The sequence below is a fragment of the Meriones unguiculatus genome, chromosome 21, assembly GCF_030254825.1.
Source record: "Meriones unguiculatus strain TT.TT164.6M chromosome 21, Bangor_MerUng_6.1, whole genome shotgun sequence".
Classification (NCBI taxonomy): domain Eukaryota; kingdom Metazoa; phylum Chordata; class Mammalia; order Rodentia; family Muridae; genus Meriones; species Meriones unguiculatus.
Genome location: NC_083368.1, coordinates 45,705,689 through 45,727,551, shown reverse-complemented (window position 1 = coordinate 45,727,551; position 21,863 = coordinate 45,705,689). Strand labels below are relative to the sequence as shown.

At 42.3% G+C, this 21,863-nt stretch overlaps 1 protein-coding gene across 2 annotated transcripts in view; it reads right to left on the bottom strand.

Annotated features, from left to right (window-relative positions):
* Positions 1-17,318, bottom strand: part of Tes (testin LIM domain protein) — a 38,740-nt gene extending 21,422 nt beyond the window's left edge. The window contains exon 1 of one of the 2 annotated variants that reach the window (XM_021644096.2): positions 17,147-17,318. In XM_021644096.2, the coding sequence (XP_021499771.1) occupies positions 17,147-17,173 (27 nt within the window). In that variant the 5' untranslated portion in view covers positions 17,174-17,318. Of the gene's footprint in view, positions 1-16,650; positions 16,838-17,146 lie in introns of those variants that run through there. The other variant, XM_060373734.1, reaches the window with a different exon arrangement.
* Between the last annotated feature and the right edge of the window lie 4,545 nt (positions 17,319-21,863).

The window sequence follows — 21,863 nt, the reverse complement described above, 5'->3', positions numbered from 1 at the left end:
CAATCCCACTCTGAGAAAAGAGATTCAGATTCATCCTCCCATTCCTTGCTCAGTAGATATGCCGCTTCCAGACTGAATTACAATCTGGAATGCAGTTTTAAAACCTGATCCAATAACACCGCCTAGAGAGGACATAGCTCACAGTGTGAGGCAGATTTCTTCTACTCTGTCCCTCACTGAGGCTTCTGGTAACATTAGTCTCCTTCCCCAAAGTCAAGCATATCCCAGATGAAGGAAAAGGTACCAATTCCAGTTTGTAACAGCAGCACCACCCACCCCAAGCTGTTGAAGGTCCATTCCAAACCTTTTAAGGGACAGTGCCAGAGGACCTGGGGTTCCTCGACTCTTGAATTTCAGCTCAAGAGCCCTATTTTTTCTAATAGCTCCAGCAATTTCTCTCTCCAATTTACTCCATGTTCAGGATTCCCTGGAACTTAAGACCCAGAATCCTCACCACAGTTCTTCCTAACTCTCTGCCCTCAGCACAGACCACGCCAGTTCACAGTTGTCTTCCCCACAAAAGAGATGATTCTTATGTTTGGGCCCCCAAATCTTGCAGGCTAGTTTCTGCCCAGTTGTCTGTTCTTGACAATAAATCCAGATCCTTGTACTCAAGAACACTAAAATTTTTGGGTTTATACACAATAGTTGTAAGAAAATGATGAGAATTGTATAGTTGTCAATATTAGAAGAAGAAGAGTGAAAATGAAGAGAAGACCATTGAAGAAGGCTCAAGAAAAACTGTGATCTGGTCTCAAAGTGCCACCAGCTATTCAATAATTTTTGAGATCGTTTTTCTCCTCTGGGTTTCATCTAGATAAGAAAAGAATTGAATCTGATTTCAACTTTTTTTAACTCTAAAATTACGATTGCAAATCGTATGTTGGGTAACTTTCTCTTCAGTTAGCCACTTGTCAACCTGTCAAAGCTAAGTTGCTAAACATAAAATGCTCATTTGGGAAAGGCAGTGTGTTATCAGCTTACACAAGCCACGGTCATTTGGACCTCAGTCTGTATATAGCAACTCCAGTTGTGAGTGACACACCTCAGTTCTGTTACACATCTTTATTTCACAAGCACTATATGATCACAATCCCTGCAGAATTAAAACTTGGTACCTTAAAATACCCATAGTTTTCATAAGCACACAAGTTTTGAAGCTGTCTACTCCATGTAATTTTAGCAACACATTCTTGCCAGTGTCAATAGAAGGATATGACAGATTAATTTTTTTCTTCTTTATTGTCCAAGAAAACAGGTCCTCTGGATTGACTATATTCGGAGAAATCATAGCTGGGCTTTGAGAATACCTATCAAGGTCCTCTGAAAGAATAAAAGTCCCTCTACAATAGTTATCTTGAAATACTAGTCACAAACAAGACTTTTTAAATAACCATAACTATAGGCTCCAGAAACTCAGCTTACATTTCCATGACCTGAGTCTCCAAGCCCCTGCTTCCCTCTGTTTATTTTAGAGTTAGAAATGGAAATGGCATCAATTTCTCCAGAATTATAATGTCAAGAAACCAGATACATTGGCAAGATTTCAGGTAACCCTCCTGATCCACAGCAGAGGGACTGCATGTCACATATAGTTGAAAGAGAAAAAGGGGGAAAAGGAAGGGGTCTAATACATCTGGTATTTCAAACATGGTCTGGGTTGATCTGGAGACAATTTGGATCTGGAAGATATTATAGTGTTCAGGGTGAGATCATGTGAGTTGTGCTGCCTTATAACCAAATCTCCCTATGGAGCAAGAGTCGTATGTGGTTATTAAATAAGCATTGTTACTCAGACTGTTAACCACCTTGGAATGAAGCTTTCTGGAATAAATGATATGAAATATACTCTATTCTCTTCTGTCTGGGCACATATTTACTCACTTACTGGATATGTAGATACATATACATGCACAGTGATACACTGTATATGGATACATGCATATATTGTATACATATCTATATTGTAGTCATGGCCAAATGAATAACATTTCCAAACAGTGCTTCTCAGCGGTTGGCTCTTGTAGAAACCAAGTAATTTCTGTAAAGCCCCTTCCCCTTCCAATCAATAAATCCTAACTCATCTCTGACACAAGGTCTTCTTAAACTGTTGGAATTGTTCAGATCATTGCCTATTTCCCAATCTCTACCAAGATATAGATGTTTCCAAAGAGCAGAAGAAAGGGTAAGTTAAGTCAAATACTGACCTAAAACGGGAAGAAACAGCCATCAACTTTTATATGTCTTGCCAACTTTCTCAAGTGAGAAAACAAAAAAATTAATTGTTATTAGGACCCGTGATTAATTATCTCAAATAAAACCTCTAGGTTTGTCTTTTTTTTTTCCAGAAGATCAAAACTTCCTTCTTTTACTCATTTCAAAATATATGGAAGACTAATGGGAAGGCTGCGACTGCTTGCCTCACCAGCTCACGGAGCGACTGAAGCCTTCTGATTTGTGTGGTGGCATGCTTCTTATGTGCCAAGCCCGAATACCCCAGGATGCTAGCTCGTCTGCATCTGGTGTCTGTGTTCAAACTCTCCTGATGGCACTGTAGTACCACACTCTAGCTGATCACTCCCTCTGTATGTCACTTGGTTCTTTCAAGCATTAATTCACCCTCCTCCAGAAAGAATCTTTAATGAGATAATGAGCTCCTCTTTCCTCCCATGGCAGAGAAGTTAAAGCCTGCCACTGCCTCATCTCCTCTCCCCCTTTCTCTTCCTGCAGCTGTGTTCCATGGGAGCTTTGCCCCTTTTCTCCATCTGTCCACATCTCTCTCTACCCAGTCTACAGGCCCAGTCCTAATGTCTACCACTTTGATAAGCTTTCTTTATTCCCTAGTACACACACACACACACACACACACACACACACACACACACACGACCCTGATTCCCACAGGTCTTGGTAGAAATCTCATTATTTAGTGCTTAACTGCACTGTGACTGTTGGCACATCAATTTACCATTGATTGGGAGCTGCTGACTATGAGCCTGAAATTCCAGCAATGCCAGAAGGATTTACTTATTTAAGTGCTTTAATCTAATGATTTTTGGCATAGCGTCATGCCCCTATAAACTCCCACTATTTTCACAAGAATGACTCTGGTAGGAATTGTGGTGGTAACAGCAGTGTCCCATACTTCTTGAGTGCTCATACTGCCAGGCATGGTTCGAAGTGTTTCCCATCAGTCAACTTTTTTGGTATCCATATTTCCATAAAAAATGACAAAGTGATTTGTGATAAAGGAGGCATACCGTAAATATGGGTTAAGCAGTGATTAATGCCACCTTGCTTTTTTTATATATTTTGTTTTGTATTAAATTTCTTTAGTCAAATGCCACACTAACACAGAATTTTGCCTCTTTGTTGTAAATAATTTTCTTCACTCTGTCAGGACCAGGAAAACCTTTCCAAGGTAAGGACAGAGGATGACTTTTTTAAAAATTTTCAAAACCCCATTCTCTTTCTCAACACATATATGAGTATTCACAATTGTACATACATATACATATACAGTTAAAAACCAGTTTATAAAATACTGTATAAAATACCAGGCTTGATTAATAGGAAACTTCCAGACATATATTTATCAAAAAATTCCTACAATTCTATAACACACCAGACTTTCCTTTTGAAAACACAAAGAAAAAGTAGGAAAGGTTTTATTTTTTTTCAGAAATCCACCTTTGATCAAGACTAAAAAGAAATAGATCAAAACCTCAGCCCTATGAAGATGTTACTACATAACTAAAATCAGGGAGTACTTATGGCCAATCATTCTTATATTTAGTGTTAATCCAGCATTCAAAAGCCAACTTAGTCACAAAATAAAAGTATTAGGAACAAAGTAATTTAGAAGGCTCATAAACTTCAGGTAAACAATTGATAGGGGGAAAATATAATTTCCTTAGTTTAAGCAGGTTTCTAAGAAAGACTTTCAGTGACTCCTGTAAATGTACATTTGCTACAGCACCTAATAGATCTCCTTTGTGAGTATGCTTCACAAGAAAAAGGTCTCTCCTCGAATCTGTTACTTTGGGAAAACCCCAACACAAGCTATAAAGATGTCACCATTAATAGGCTTTGATTGTTGTGAAAGCAGTTCTTATTTAACACTGGTTCCACTGAAGGACTCTACAGCGACACACACGTAAGCAACACGCTCTGAAAACCTCTTTATTAGCTAGAAAAGGGATTTTCAGAACTCGAGTCCAAAAGTTATCTGTGTGAGGGACTTAAAAGAATGTGGATTGCAGTGAATGTTCCTAATTTGGTCTTGTGTCATTCATTACCTTTACAGCTTGCTCCAAAGAGAGGCCACTCAGATGGAAGTACACTGAGAAGCCTCATGAAGGCACTATACCCCAGAATTCGAATAGTGCCATCATTCTTGACATGTGTGAAGTCTGCAGCATGATTTCTTCAGGAGGCCCATTATAAGGCATTAGTGAGTACAGCGGAAGGTTTCTGCAGACTGACTGAGTGGCCCTTATTCTCCACCTATCTAACTGGAATGTATGTAGGGATAAGGAAAGTACAGGCATGTTTTCACCAAACAGAAAAATAAATGAAAAGCTTGCAGTTATGGCAGAAGAACTGTAGAGGGAACTGCCAAGGAAGTGGGGAAATCAGCGATAACCTGGGAGGAAGGCCCAAAGGAGAAGACACATGGAATGAGGGCAAAGACAGGCACACAGAATAAAAGTCAGGCCCCACACGGAACAGTGGGGGAGAGGAGAGAACTATGGAAGGTCTGCTGCTGGGTCCTAGTGTTTGCTAATTTAATGCCCACAGTTTCCACACCATCCCTGGCCATGGAAAACAAAAGAAATCAAACCCGAGTGCATGTATATAATGTGCCTTAACTAATTTAGAGCTGCTATCTAACTTTTGGTGGATTAGAGAAGTGGTTTGATGCTAGGGGTGTGCTCAGTGGTAGTGTAGGAGCCAAGCTCTGAGTTTCTCCCTAGTGCAAGAGGAAGAAGAATGAGAGGAGGCTTGGGTACATCCTACTCCGTTCTTTCATTTACATACCTCTTATTGGAGGAGGGCTTCCCCACTAAAGAAGACACACAACCGACCTTAACATTTACTTAATGGTTCAAGAAAATTAGGTCACTTTCAAAGCACGCACATACTTTTTATTTATAAGCTACTATCAAATTTCAGTTTCATGCTCATTCAATTTCTACCAATTCAATTGTTCTACTAATTGGTAGAACAAGCAAAGAAAAGTTAAATGACTAGAGGGGACATCCAAATTCAGCAATGGTGTTACAGAAGCTATGGTCCATTCACTTTGACTCTTTCCCATGCACCTCAGATTGTAAAGACAATCAGAAAGAATAAAGTCACCAACATGACTCTTTCCATACCTCTCCCTGCAGGAGGGATAGAAGACTCCATCCCAGCCATAGGCAGGTACAATGATTTGGTACCTCTATCCACCCGTAAAGACAGTTGTTTATTCTGTCCTTTCTGAGCATGATATTCTGTTCATGCTTGGACACAGGTGTGAGTTGGGGTCAGCTAGCTGGGCCAGCAGCCAGGCATGCTTCTGTTCACTTCTGGGCCAGTGACTCAAGGAAGCTCCTGCTGAGACCTCTCATCTGTTTCTGTGCTCTCTCATTACCTCCAGGCTGGCCTGGGCTACTTCCCAAAATAGGAAGGAGCAGGGTTCCAAGGAAGCCAAGGGAGTCGAGCAAGGTCTGTTGAAGCCCAAGCCGGAACTGACACTAGCACATCCAATACATTGTATTGGGCCAACGAAGGAACCGAACAGTCCAGACTGAGAGGGAGGAAGACAGTGAACTTTCAATGGGAAGAATGCAGAGAGCTATGGAATTCTTGCAATCAAAGAAACTGATTATTCTGATTAAAGAGACATACCTACCCCCTATCCCGACACTTGACACTGTCAAATCAGTGGCTCATTTTGAGAACTTAACATAGATTTGAAAAGAAAAATAATTAAATCCAGTAACATATCCCGAATTACTGAGCTGTCAAGAAGTATTTCCTTGTGTTCAGCAAAGCACCAGCTCACAATAATTTGCTGAAGAATGTCATCACAAAATTCTTGATGATCTCATCAGGCGCTTATTAAACCATGTGATGAAGGAAGATGGTTTTCTTCCTTCTACGTTGGAATTTTTGTTGATGGTGGTGATGATGATATATTAGTTTGTTTGCTGTGGGGGCTCCAGACTAGTGCTTTAAGATGTTAGTTTCAATTATGCTGGCAATCTCAGTAACCTGGACAGTTACTGTGGATATGGTAAGGTTTAGACTCCAAACTTCAGAGGGTTAAGGAACTTGATGAGCTGTATACACCTAGAGGGAGCTAGTACCAAGAACAGACTCCAGGAGACACTACAAACCCTGATACATAGTCTAACACTTGTACCACAGCTTGAACATTTCTATAACAGACTTTGAATATGTTCTGGCATTTAAAAGGTCAGACTTTGTAGCCTACCTTAAAAACCTCAGACACTTTGGCATTTCCCCCCAAAAAAATAAGTTCTACAATTCTTCACGCAACATGGAAGGAACGTGACCTGGCTGAGAGGAATTTGGAAAGATCTGTGTCTGAAAGCTAGCATAACAGGGGCCAGATTAAAAACAGGACCTCTGAAAATCAAGTCAGACACACTGTCAAGTTCACTGCTCCTTCACAGCCTTTTAGAGGGCCAAAGGCTATCTGATTTGAAAGAGCAGTGGTCTGTACTGCAGATTCTCAACGCATGAAACATTTTCAAAAATTAATCATCAAGTCCATATTCACCAGTCCCACTACCGCACACATTAGAATGTCATTCCAATGCTGAATTAAAGACACATCATTGGTTGCTCACCTGGGTTTCTTTCTCAATTGATTTGGGGCTTAGATATGCAGTTGCCTTCCCATAAGGCTTAAAGGTGTTCCTGCTTGCCCGCTACTGTACTGGCTGATCTAAGGCAGATCAGAGGGTACCAACCCTCTTTATTAAGGAGATTAGCCAGAAATTAAAGATTGTTGGATAAAGTTCACTGAAAAAGATTTAATTTTGTGTAAGATCTTTGTTGTAAGTATTCCCTGATGTTCTTCCTCATTATGAATAAGGCTACTGGGCTCAGGCAGTTCAGATGCTGGATGGCTACTTGATCGACAGTGGCCAGATTATTTGCATACCCCTGGACTTAGTGATGCTGGGTACAGAACTGCATAAGTAACCCAGGTGAGATAGACATGAAGGCCACCTGGGGAGGTAGCTCTACTCTTTCCATTGTTCCAGAGCTTGCATGGACTGCAGGTGAGCTTACTGATGGCTCCAGGAGGTCCACAGGAGTAGGGCAAGCACAACTTCAACCCCACCGTGTTCAGGGGACACCAGAGCTACTCAGCCCATTCAGACCCATGGAAAGTTCCTGGAACTACTGTCATGACAAGTGTGGCTGTTTTAAAACATGGTGAAGGACATCTGTGATTCTGGTATATGGAAGGTAGAGGATCATAGGAGCTCAAGATCATCATTGATTACATAGAAAGTGCAAGGCCAGCTTGGACTACATAAGACCCTATCTGTAATCTTAGGACTTAGAACTTAGAAGGCGAAGGCAGGTGGACAGCACTGAATTCAAGTCCAGTTTGGTGTAATAAGCTTTAGGCTCATTCTGGCTAGAGTGAGAACCTGTTTAAAAACAAAAAGCAAACGAACAAACTAGATACACATACAAACATGCTCCTCCATGGCTTCTCAGGCTGATCTGAATACCCAGAGAATCAAACCTCTCAAGGTGAAGATACACGTTGTTCCAATTACAACTCGTATTGCAACTGTCATGGCTGTCTCTCCAACTGCACCTTTGCTTCAGGAGACTTTGATTCTGTTAGGAAAATTTCTGGTGACCCTGTTTAGAACCCTGGAGCATCTCGCAAACAACCTCCCTCTGATGGGGAGGAGCAACTAGCTCACCCATGCCAGTGTATGTGTGCAGGATTTGCTCGCCCCTCTTCCTTGCCTTGTAGCAGTGCAGAAATAATCCAGGAGAACCCTTGTACATTACCCACTGATGCTGCAGCCCAGACCTCCATAAAACCTCATTAAGAGCGTTTGCTGGCCCACTTGTGGTCTTCATTACAGGTAGCATGCCCTGCATTAGCAACTGGACAAGCTTTTGGCCCCAGGCATACCCAGCAACCATCCCAAAGCAGCTCAAGAGTTACCTACAAGCAGGGAGCAAAAACTGCAAAGGGAGCCTACGAAGAGCTGAGAAGATGAAGGGTCGTAAAGACCCAAACTATAGAAGAGCTGCATGTTCTAGCCACTGGGAAAGTTCTCCAAAGCCATGGAGTTACTCCTCTGGCTGCTTAGGAACTGTTAGGTTCCTTACTAGCTTACTAGCTTTTTGGTTGCTGTCATTGCTGGACCCCTGACAGAGTTCACACACTAAAAAGTAAGGTTTCAGATCCTACCACCCAGGATCAGAACTGCTGAACCGAAGTCTCACTCTGCCTGTTGATCTTGGCAGAGCACACAACCCCTTAGTTGACTGGAGGTATAAAGAAGATGAAAGCTTGGTGGTAGGGTGATGCCAAGCCACAGCTGTGAGCTAAGACCAGCCACGACCAATGTGGAGTGTCCTCTTTTTTTTACCAGCTATTGGAGGCAACTCACCAAGTATGGATCAAAGTTACAGCAGAAGGACAGAGATCCGTGGCAGTGGGCTAGGTTGCTGCAGCTCAGTCTCATATTTCCTGAGTGAAAACCTGACCTTGGGAAAAACTGCAAAACACTCTTGGCTTCCTGTTAGAAGAGTCAACTGGAGGCTGTCAAAGAGTTTGAACCTCCACGCAAGGACACACTTCCTGACTTTTCACTGCCCAGCACCTTTGCTCCATGCTGTTCAGTCTTCCTGTGAAATGCCTTCTTTCTCTGCCTAATGAAATTTTCTTTATTGTATAGGATTGTTTCCTCAATAGAACACTCCCAGCCGACCTAATTAAAGTTAATTACTTTTGCCCAGGGACTCAATAACGGTTGTTTGCATTTCTATTATTGCCATGCTCCTCAAGACGTGGTAGTTGGTAAACTATGACTCACCAGTCCATCCTGACGCATATAAAGAAGTGAGCATGAACAACAGGAGCCATTAAGCACTTAAACAATCTTATATCTTTGTGTTTAACAACTTTTTAAAAACTAGCTCATTGTTCTTTATTTTAGTAACTCGTTTTTGTTGTTTTTAGAAAGTCAGCCCATAAAATAGTTTTTTATATAAAGTTGTTCCTTGCCAGATCAAAGAAACAATATTATTACACTCAGTCCAGCCTAGCCAGCACCGTAATAAATTTACATAGTTGTCTTGCTTTCCTCACCTTCCAGAACCCTCCCTGTTTTTCTTACCAATGCTTACACCCCAGGATTCTAGACCATATAAACTCAACAAGTAATATGGTTAAAAATCCAGTTAAGAGTCTATCATCTTAAATGTAAACCACTTTAAATATTCTCTATGTAAAACAAAGCATAACTTTTTGCTGAGTCCCAGTTATTTTTACTGGAGGGCAGAACCTTATAAAAGAAAAACCAGAGCCTCTACCATCATGACTCATTCTATCAGGTTGTCACGATGATGTGTCCATATAAAACCAAAAGTCTACCTTAACATCTACATGACCAGTTCTCAATGTAACATAATACCGCTTTATCATCAGACAAAGCGAGGAAAGTTCCTGTGGTTTTGACTTATTACTGACTCCCCACCAAGGCATTCAAGGCCTCCAGCCCAGTTTTCTGTGCTCAACTCGCCACTGTTCAGATAAGAAGCTATGCAAGAAACTCCTGGAAACTCCTTTTTATAGTTGTTTAGGCAGTCAGAATGTTACTATGATAAACACTAGCTGAATCACTCTTGGTTTGAGGATGAGTCAGTGCTTCTGGGACAATGTATGCTTTGAATACAGCCTTTCAGTCACTGTGCAGCCAAGATCTCTGCAGTCCCCCACAAGCTAGCTTCAGCCCAAACACTCTCCTTAAGCCTTTCCCAAACCTAGTCAAACCCCATCCTCAGCAGACTGGGGCAGGCTCAGAGAAACCGAAGATGGTAAACTATCCCTTTTACTTTAGGGACCAAATAAAAGCAGGGAGAGCTAGAACATTATTATCCCATATACCTTTTTATCTCCCTAGGCAATTATTTAAACAGGAAGTTAGGTGGGCAGGACACTCAGAAAATAAAATGTTGCAACTACTAAAAATTAGACTGCAGCTGTTTTACAGGAGAGCTGAAGGCTGTTGCTGGATAGTTGAAAAACTTAATCTTTACATTCCAATCTCTAACACAGGGCTTGAGCACCATTTACTCCAAGAACAATGACATTACTTTTCTTTAAAATCTTGCAAACGCTGTTTTATAACTGTTTTTAATGTTCTCTATTTTGGGGGTTTCCTTAATCACAATTCATATAACCTCCCTGAATATGTTATTATCTTATAAAAATGAGATAGTTTCCTATATGCCTTGAACATTAATGATCTAATTAGCAGACTTTTTAAAAAATCATGATATTCGTTACCATGGCAGTAGCTGCTAAACAGAACCTTCTGAGCACAGCAAAAAGGAATCCAAAACGGACTCTGGCAGGGCATTAGACATCAAGAAGACTGAATGTGGCTACTTCAGAAGTGCAAGGATTCAATTGCTTTCGCTTCATTTTATTATGGTTGTTTCCACATTTCAATATATAAAATTGCTTTACCATTCTCTCCCCCAGCAGCCATTATTTAAGATAAAGGAAATAAGAATTCCAAAGTTTGCAAGATTAATAATGATGCCCAAGACTTACCCCCTAAATTTTCCACTGTGTTAGAGATTCAGCACACTGCTAAACTTTAAAGGAGGTTGTGGTTTTCATCCGTCATTTAATTTTAATTTGCTGTACTACTCTTTTGTGAGTGTACAATTCTATATCTTTCTTGTTCAGTACTATATACTCTGTATATGCTGCCCCAGCCCCAGATATATTTTTTAAAAACAGTTTTTATGAGACAAGTCTTATTTGAGAGACATGGCGATTAAAAGAGTAAGTGATCTTTTGTTTTTCATATAGTAAGGAAAGTAGCACAGCACATATAAGCTCATTTGCCCCATGCACCTTGTTTCAGTGATGTATCAAACCGTTACACACGCTACCACTTCCTGCGGACGTGTGTGAATGCATTCACATGCACACTTGTGGTCTCTGTGATTTCTAACTGACATGCAGCACTATACTTGGTCAACTCTTGACCTAACTTCTCATAGAGGCATGGGATTTAGAACCTTTGCATAATCTCTTTCACTTCCTGAGTGGTTTTGAACATGGAAATTGAGATCCAAAGTGGCCAACATAACAAAAGAATAGTAGATTCAAATCTACTACAGCGTCGTATGGTGTGGGAGGTATGCTGATAAAAATAAGGGAGAAAGTCTGGATACAGTGGTAATCTTTCCAGACACAGAAACATCCCACACATTTACTGACTTTTCCTAATTAATAGGCACCGGGTGTAGTTTGGTTTGTATAGAACTTGTAATCATATAGCCATGTTGCCAAGCACTATTCCAGTTTTCAGAGAAAGAAAGTAGCCCTAAAGAGCCCTTCTAAGCAAGCCTTTTCACACAGTGATGCCTCCCAATATTAATTCTACTCTGAGCAGTTCCATAACAAATGCAAAAGACACACTCATCCTTTTGATGTTTCCTGCTGCTTCTTAACAGAAGTTTCTGTAATCAGGAGGGAAATGAACAGTAATAGCTTCCTCAGCGTAAGGGCTGTCCTGGTGTTTTCCTTTGTTTTGTTTTCTTCTCTGCTGTTAGCTGTCTGGTCTACTACGCCAGTGAAACTTGGAGCAACTGCCACTGGGAAATGCATTATCTCCCCACAAAGGGTGGAGACTTCTACCAAATATGAAGTTCGAAAGGTAGAGCACTTCCAGAGCTTCCTGGGACCTCTGCAGATCCAGATGCTGTGGCTGACATCCTAGAGCAGAGCGCACCACAGGCTCACTACTCCTCAGGACCACCTTGAATGCGCACAAGAGAGCCTAATTCTCAGCTCCCAACACAGGCTGAGAAGTTGGAAGAATCCTAGAAGATATGATGAGGAATGCTCTTGGAGTTTCTTTGCCTGTAAAAGTCTCGCAGGAATCCCCTTTCATGAGCCTTTGACTTCTGTAGACCTCCATGTGGCAACTTAGGCTAACTGTGTGTGCATCAAGTGTGGACTCAGCACACAGCCTGAAAACCAGCAGGTTAACATGGTAACTTTACTGGTAGAGAGTCACTTCTTCAAGTATAATTTCTTTATATAAGCAAGCAAAAGTGTTCAAATGCATTCTACTTTATTTGTTTATATGATACTGTTACTTCAACATAGTGAATAAGCTTGGTGATACAAGACTCAAAAGGTGATGTGTGATGAAAGGAAGATGAATTCCAAGGATTATGGCTCATGTTCATGGTAAGGTTCTCCAGGTGCAGATTAAGCAATCTGAACTGAGGTTTCTTCCTCCTCTAAATGAGACTATGGCCCTCATAAGACTGTTTTAAACAACAACCAAAATTGTCAAGTATTATAAAATACAAATTTATCTCTCAAGCTTAAAATCTAGGTAAAAGTAAAGTTACAGATGTATCTGTCATTTAAGAATTGACTATCTGAAGATCTACAAAAAACATGCTTTGAGAATTTAGAATCAATGAGTTTTCTTTTAGGTAGCAAATGGGGGATGGGGTCCTAGAAAGGATGCATTAGTTACTGTAAGACAGACCTTGAAGAATGCAAAAAATTTAGTATTAAACTTGAACTATGAACACTCCACAAGTAATGTTATTCAGTAAGGAGTACATGGTCATGAGAATTAGTGTTCACTGTCAGTTTGACAGAATCTAAAATCACCTGGGAGATAGGCATCTGAGCATGCCAGGAGGCGACCAACTTTATTTGGTTAATTAAGGTGGGAAGGTAGTACCATCTCCCTGGGCTTGTATCCTGGACTGTATAACTGGAAAAGAGGAGCTGAACAGCAATGTATATTCATGACTTTGTTTCCTCATCACGGATTTGCTGTGACCAAATCCATCAAACTCCAAACACCGTGACTTTCCCATCATGACAGAATGCACTCTTGAGCTATCAGCCAGAATAAATCCTTTCTCCTTAAGTTATTTTTGCTAGGGTATTCTGCCACAGCAACAGGAAAACAGGGGTTTAGCAAAGAACCACCTTGCTTTCTTCTGTGGTTTCTGAGTTGGAGCATCTACCTCTAAAACTAAGCCCTCCCTTTACTCCAATTTGTGTCAGTGACTCTCGAAGAAAATGTGTTTCCAGTACTTTGTGAGCAAAAACTCCTGGAAATAAGCTGTGTCTGCAGAGTGACTTACTAATGAGGATTTTACTTCTATGGAGGGACTCGAAGGCCCAGAAGCTAATTATCTTGGGCGAGTTCTAGCCCTCTGAAACAGCCATTCCCAGCTCATCTGTGTCTGAACTGACAGCTAATAGAAACCTTTCAGAATCTATTACCTTAGCAAATCACTAGCTCCTAGCAGCTCAAAAGTTAAGCATGTCATCAGATAGCATCTTGCATTTTGATCCGAAAGAAAACCTCCCACATTTGATGTGGCTGCATCTCTGACATATTTTAAACTGGCCTTGAACTATGACTTTCCTTGTTCTATAAAATTATGAAACGTCATGAAACGTTTCTTTGTTGGAGCATGGAATATAGGGTGACTTACATCTGTGTTCCTGGGCCATGGTCACTTAAAATGGCTCCAGCATGCATGAACTACTTCTTTTAACTTTTCTTTTCTAAGATGAAAGCTGTAGTTTTGTGTCAACAGTTTCACACACACAAACACACACACAACTTCATGCAGAGAAGATAATTATATTTGAGGACCCAGATTTCCATGTCCTTGATTTAGTCACTTAACTGAGGGGCTACCTATGAGAAAAGGCTCATTCTCATTTCCAACGCAATAATCTCTGTGGTTCTGCAGCTTTTCCAGCTCCGGTCACTTGGCCTTACTATTTCATTTTTGGATAACAATTAAAGCTTTTTAAACAAATCTGAATGCAGAGAGAGGCCTTTTTTGTTAGTGGTTTACCATATTCTTATTAAAGTAAAGTTAAAGAAACAAAGAATTTCAAGAGAAGTACGTAAGCCGTTAGGATTGATTTTAAAATGAGGTTTTAAAACTACAGTAAAATTAAAGCCCTGCAGCAATTCTAGGCAGTATAATGGAAATCACTGGAGTCTTTTTCTCTGGTGTATTTTGAAGAATAAAAGTTGATTTTCTCAAAGAGAGTAGCACTGAGGGAAAACAGCTGGTGGTGGGCCATGATTTACCATTCACCACGAAAATGAGGCCATCTCTACCTCTCAGAGCCATTGTTTATTTGTGCAATCAGACACAGATTTTTACTTACACAAAGTAAAAAGGATGCAAGATACAGGGACAGATTCCAGACAAGTGTTTCAAAGGATACGGTATGAACATAAAAGTCAAATTCTCCTCTAAAATATGGCTGAAACAAAACTGTGTAGAGAAACGAGCTTCCACATCCTAGCAACAGCTCACTCACTTCAAACAAAACAAAATACAGCAAAACAGCAATTATGAAACCCAGTGTGCCTGTGATAATGTGTAACTGCTTATCAACCCAAGGGCAAGTTCATGGAGAAGTATCTCCTTTTGTAAACCAAAACTCTTACAATAGTAAAACCCACCCAGGTCACTGAAAGGTAAAGACTGACCTTTTACATTCTTTTAACAGGAAATGTTACTGGAAGATAAATAACATTTTCCATATGCCTGGAGAAAATTCCTTCTGAAATCAACAATAAAATGCAAAGACTTTGACAGGGGAAAATTCCATACACATCTTAAGCTACAGGACAAATTGATTTTTATTTAAATGCCTCTATATTTCCATTCCATACCGTCTTTGTTTTCTAGGTAGATTCAAATTATGGCTTTTTTTTTGTGTACCTAAGATCTGCCAACTGTCTAGATGGGAAGATGAGGCGAGGAGCCTTGGTGGTGAGTCAGACAGTCTTGTAATATTTAAGTGTGTTAAAAGCTACTTTTAAGTCAAATGATTCCTAAACACATGTTTCTTTTGAGATTATGGTCTAATGGGTAAAATTTACTCCCAGAATCTTCAAACTGTTTTGTACTGGGGAACATTTTATCCAATCCACTAAAAAATAGCTTAGGAAAGTAAATCAAGGACTTGGTTGGTACTCAAATGGGACTCTCTTGGGATGTCTTAGTCATTTACTGATGGGAGATCCTTCTGAGAATCACCAGGAAGGACAGCATCATAAAATAAGGATTTATTAATGTTATCCCATTTTCTTTAAATTTCTGAAATCTTTCTTCTTGAGGTGGGGAAAAAAAGGCTTACAGAGACGGTTAAGGCACTTGGTTGAAAAGATATCCTTTTAAAGTAAAGGGGGAATGTAGGAAAATAGCTATGCCACATTTCAAAAGAGTTATTTATTATAACCCAGACTTCAGGAAACTGCTTATAAATATCTGCATTTTTCTATCCCTTGTAAGGACATTAATTCTTAACTTTGGACTTTTCCTCAAAAAATTATTGTCTCAAAGAGTTTTTGTTTGTTTGTTTGTTTGTTTAGAGTGCTTTAAAAACTCATTTTTAGGTTCACAGCAAAACTGAGCAGAAGCATAAAGTCCCCAACAGTCTCTGTCTTCCCATGTCCTGCCCAACCCCTCACTGTCAACACTGTGCTTCGGGGACGGCCATTTATGAGACACACTGGCACATCACTATTTCCAAAGGTCAGATTCCTCATCAGGGTTCACTTTTGGCATCCAGTATCTCGTGGGGCTTAACACATACATCCGCCAAGACAGTATCCCACACACCAGTGCCACTGTCTTAACAACCTTCTGGTTTGCCTATTCATCTCTCCCGCCCTTCAAGGAATCCCCACTTTCATATCAGTATTTCTAAGCAAAGACATCCTCCCATTTGAGACATGCGCCAAAAGTAGTTCTTACATAAAAAAAAAAAAAAAAAATCAACGAGTTCATTGTGTTCTTCGACAGAAGACTGCACAGCACGTCGGATGTTTTCTAAGTGGTAAGTACGGTTTGCCCGAAAACATGCTCAAAGAGTATCAAACAGAAAGAGACCACAGCGTGTCTTACATTTCCTGATCTTGACTTCCCTTCTCAGTGCTGATTTCAATCAGGAGGCACCAACAAAGGCACTGTTTCCTAGGTTCAAATTTTTATTCGTCAAAAGCTTCCTGAAACTCACACCTTACAGTTGCGTACAATTTTAAAAACCCAATTCCGGCACAAAATAGAAATTTCCTCCCAGGAGATGAACCGGCCACTGTTAAGGCAGTAGGAGAAGAAAGTTTCCTCAGCTTGTCTCTTTCTTATTCTGCACAGCTTCCTTCCCTATCTGCTAGTTGACCGCTTAACTTCAGTTCGCTTCAAAGTCAACAGGCGCAGTTCCCGGGGACAAGACCTTTAAGGTCGAATGTTACAATAGAACGTGACGTCGGCGTTCTTTTGGGTCACAGTCTGGCCCGCACCCCTTTCTCCCCGGCGACCTGACATCTTCCCCGTCACCTCGGAGCTCCTCAGGTAGGGCCATCAGCCTGGACGCCAGCAGCAGGGTGTCCCCAGGCGGGGCCGCCGAGCCCCGCAGGGAGCGCGGCCGACGGCCGCTGTCAACGTTCTCCCCGACTCGGGCCCTAAGTGAAACACACACACACACACACACTCACACACTCCCCCCAAGCCATCACCACTTCAGAAGTTATCAGCGGGCGCGGGTGTGAGGCTGTCACCCGTCGGCGGCCGCTTGAGAGCGCGCCAGGCGGGGGAGGTGGTCAGGGCCGCCGAGGCCACCGACCCACCCACGGGGGCTCTCCGGAAGCGGTGGCCGTCACCACCTCGCCCAGGGCTCCCGGGAAGGCGTGGCCCAGAGGTCCCCCGAAAGTTTCCGGCGCGGTGACGGCGGGTCGCCGCCCTGCAGAGACGGTCGCCGCGGGGGGCGGGGAGCCGGGCCCGCGACCCGGGGCGCTCAGGTGAGGCGACCGCGCCCGCCCGCCGCGCCACTCACCTTCTTCATCTTGGTTTCCAGGTCCATGCCGAGCGTCGGAGGGGCTCGGTCCCGCGTCCGCGATCTCCGCTGCGGGGACTCCGGCGCCGCCGCCGCCGCCGCAGCCACTCAGCCTGCGCCCTCGAACTTCCGCAGCCCGGTTCGGCTGCCGCTGGGACCTGGAACAAAGAGGCCCCGGCAGCCAATGGCAGCGGGGCAGCGCCGGGCGGCCGCCAATCAGCGCGCGCCGCACGCACCTTCGCGGCCCGAGCACGCCGCCGGCAAGGTGAGGGGCGGGGCCTAGAGGGGCGGGGCCCTGCGGAGTTCCCTAAGCGCCCCGGCTCAGTTTCTCCGGCTCCCAGCGCTGATGTGGGTTGCGGGGTTGGGGTGGGGGTCTGAGTCCAGCTGCAGACCCTGCCCGGACCTTTCCATTCCGGTGGGTTGTACTTTTGTGTCGTGGGGCCTTTCCATTCTGGTCAAGGGGAGTGATCCTCTCAGTATCAACTTCTTGGCTGATTTTTAGGGCAAGGAGGGACCAGGGAGCTCCTTTAGGCATCCCAGGGATGAGCTGTGGGCCTGGGTTTCACTTTTGAAATGTGGAGATGTCCGTTTCTCAAGTGTTTTTCTCCAGAGTCCCGAACACTGCCAAGGAATCTTCTCTCACATCCTTAAGGCCAGGTTAGACGGCCGCATTGTTTTCTCAGAGCAGGCAACACTGATCCCTAAGGCTCACAGAACTAGAGAAGGGAAACTTAGCTTGCCTTTTGGACCTGCTAAGTGGAACACAGCGGAGCTGCCCTTGGCTTCTGGTCAGGTCTAGTTTCAAACTCCAGTCTCACGGAGTCTGCATCAGCAAGTCTAGTCAGTAACTATTGCTCTGAAGATCTCAGTGTGGAGGGTTGTGGCATGGGGGATCCTGAGGATTAATTTACTTCACACATCTTGCAGGGATCTGGAGGCCCCGAATCGCAGGTACCTCTCAAATGCCTTAGCATGTTGGAAACAGAGCTAGTGCTTGAGTCAGTAACTCTTCCAGGATGTGGAACTGAGGAAAAGAAGCTTAGTAAATAAGCATGCTCCTTGGTGTGTGTGTGTGTGTGTGTGTGTGTGTGTGTGTGTGTGTGTGTATGCATGTGCAGGTTTGCATGTAAGTGCAGGTTTGCTCAGAGTCCAGAAGAATAGGTAGGATTTTCTGGGGTTGGAGTTCCAGGCAGCTGAAAGCCTCCCTGCTTGGATGTTGGGAACTGAAATCAGGTCCTCTGCAAGAGCAGCAGGAGCTCTTAACTGAACTATCATCTCTCCAGCCCCAGTTCCTACTCAGACGAAAATGTTAGTGGCTAGGTATCAGGTAGCCTCCTAATTTTCCATCTACACATACATATGCATATGTGTCTTAAATATATGCATGCGATATTAAAAAATAAAATCTCCATATAATGCAGATGCATTTCCTTTTACCTCTGGAAATTTGATAACTAAAACACCTCAGAGTTCACTTTAGCCAACACTTTTCTGTACTTTGTTTCACTTGATAACTCGTTAACAGAGTGCTGAGTTAACATGAGTATGTTTTCGGTATCCAACTCACGGAATGAGCAGAATAGCTTGTGATAATTTTTGCTTTCTATTGAACTGAAGTAAAGCATCCTAAGTCATTTTCCCAAACCACCTGATACATTTGGGTCTGTAAAGTCTGCCCCCTGTAAGTGCTAATCAGCTCTGATGAGGTCTAGCCACGATAACATTTCTGCTTTTCCAGAACGCTTAACAGTTAGAAGATGTCCAGGAAATCACTTTAAAATAAGCCATTAAGCACGAAAAATGATAAGGAAGTGTCAGGGTTTCCCCCCCTATTAAGTTTTCTTTCTCTTCTCTTTCTTGCAAGCCTTCCCAATGTCACTCTGTATGGGTAGCATTAACAAGGATGAGCATTGGAATTCAGTGGTTTCTAACTGGAGTTTTCTTTCTGGCAATTATAGATTATTCTATCATTTGTAGAAAACAAAATGGAGTAGATCAATGTTAGGAGAATTGGACCAACGCATCTTGCCAATTCCTTAAGTGTTAAACAGAAATGTCAAGGAGCTAGAACTGGCATTGTTTGATGGTTGGATAGAGCTGATGGTAGAGGAGTGGACAGATAAAATAATTTCTAGCATGATCATCTTCAGAAGATTCAGGAAAAACGAGTAATGGGACAGGGCAGAGTTTTGTGTGGCTTTGCATTTGTCACTGCAGAGATGGACAGGTAAAAGATATGTTTTGAGTTATTGGGCTTGAAATTGGGATGTTGAAGTGAAGCATCAAAATACGGTGTTGACAGATAAAGCCTTCAGAAAGCTAGAATCCTGCCTTGGTTAGCTAAGACTGTGTGAAAACAACAGTTTAGGGGACAGTAAAATAGGAGATACAGAAAACAACCGATAAGCCAGGCTGAACAGGACCTGGACAGAAAGGAGGTGAAAAGCTAGTCAAAGGATAAGACAGAAGGTGAAGAAGTCAAATCCATACAGTTAAGAAAGGAAATTCAGGGAGGGTTAGCGAACAGTGTGAAAGTAGAGAGCAAGATCAAGTGTGAAATGTACCTTAACAAAAGTCATTGATAACTTTTGGGGCGTTCACTGTCGGTGAATTGTAGGGCAGATATCACTTAACAGTTGTAGCTCCCTTTGTGCCTACTAAATTACTGTGGTTAATGTTTGACTTGGCTCTACCACAAAATTCATGGGAAATCAGCCAAACACATAACCTTCTCCAGCAGAGAAGAAATCAATCCAATAGAGGCAGCAATGTACTGAGTATTGAAGGTCTTTTTCCTTAGAAACATAAGCAGGTATCCTACATTTTGCATACAAGTGTGTGTGTGCACACACAGGCACACACACCAAGATGTTCTTTATGTATGCCGATATGTGTTACAGTACAAATATGTAATATTTTTGCACTTAAACTTAGGCAGTGGGTTCATTAGATATAATTACAGTCTCTGATGAGGAGAGTGAATGACCCATTCCTGTACCTCTGTGCTGTCATGGACCCTAAGCAATGTAAACTTGCCTAAGGTGTTTCATTTGTTCTGAAGTTGTGTACAGCTTAGCAATGCTGTTCACAGATGGGAAGGTAGGCTTGTAGGAATAATGAAGCTACGTAGAAAGAAAGTACACAAGAGGGATAGGGGAGAGTGTGGTATGGGTGTATGCCAAAGCTTCTCGGGTAAGTGTTCCCTGGCGGAATATTAATAAGTGCTGTTTAACAATATTTCCATTAATTCTTTGAGACTTTCATAGGATGTATTTTGAAAATATTCAAATATTCGTACTCCCTTCCCTAACCTCTCCCATCACCATTGGCTCCACCCTCTCCGTAGAGTCTCCATTTGTGCTTCCCAGCTAGCGTTGGGAGTGGGCCCTGAAATGTGGTAGACCTACCAGGGCTCACATCCTTAAAGAAAACTGACTTTTCCTCTCCTGGAAGCTATCAAATGCCAGTAGCTCCTCAGCTAGTGGTGGAATTTCTGCCCACCTACCATGGTCCCATGCTGAGATTTTGTCGAGGTGGAGCTTGTGTTGTAATTAAACTCTTTTGGATTTCAAGTAATGGAAACCCAGGTGAGCTGAGTTTGATAAATTAACAAGATGGCATTACATTACCAGGAGATAAAGTTCCTTATAAAACTCAACAGCTAAAATGTATCCGGGGGTAGATGCAGGCCCTATAAAAACCAAAAGCACTACTGCTCTCCGGGGACCTATGAACTCTCATCTTGCTGTTTTTCTGTATATCAGCTTTAATTCTTTTCCTTCTACAACTGTCTTCTGTACGCCCTGATATCGCAAAAGGCAGTATCAGCTCTCAAGTTGATATCTTCTTGGTTTAAACAAACAGAAAACAAACAAACAACAAAAACCAAGAAGATTGGTTCCAAACCAGGCAATAGAAAAGCTTGTTATCCCAACTTGGGGGAGTCTGGACCTCTGATCCCATCACCTCGGGCTGATGTGGGGGTAGAGGCCTCCACTGGACATACAAACTGACATATAGAACATCTCTCACAGAAAGGAAGGGTTGAGAAATTTCAAAATACCTCCAAAGACAAACCAGTAGAAGGGTAGGTAGGCATCCAAGCTGAATTCCCTGTGACATGGGATAAGGGCCAAATGAGGCAGTGATGGGGCCGAAGAGTTAGAAGGACCTGCCAGTGATGATAAAGAGGAGGTAGTGTTGGACTTAGAAGGACAAGAAATCTGTTAGGACTTCTTCTCACAGCTTAGAACTGTGCTGTGTTGCAGGTATGTGGATCTCATGCCTTCCCTCTGCACGAAACAGAAGAGGAAAAGAAAGTGAGCTTGAGACAGGCAGTGAGTTCAGTTTTGTATGTATTGAATTTGCAAGACCAGTGGAATCTGGTTCTAGTAACCAGCAGAAATGTTGGAGGCTGAAGGTACAGAAGATATGTACCCAGGCCTGCTTGCATAAAAATATATGCATATGCAGTTAGAGAGATGGAATAGTGATTCAGTGCACTTGCTGCTCTTCCGAGGACCTGAATTTAGATCCAACAGCTGCTCATAACTATTTCACACGTGTGCATATATAATAACATGTAGTCTAAGCACACCATAAATATAAAAAGGTATTATCGGAATAGATGAGGTGAGATTTCAAGATTTCAATGATGACTAAATCTTTCCACTTGTTAGTGTGGACTCTCTAAGTCTCCTCAGAGAAAATAATCATT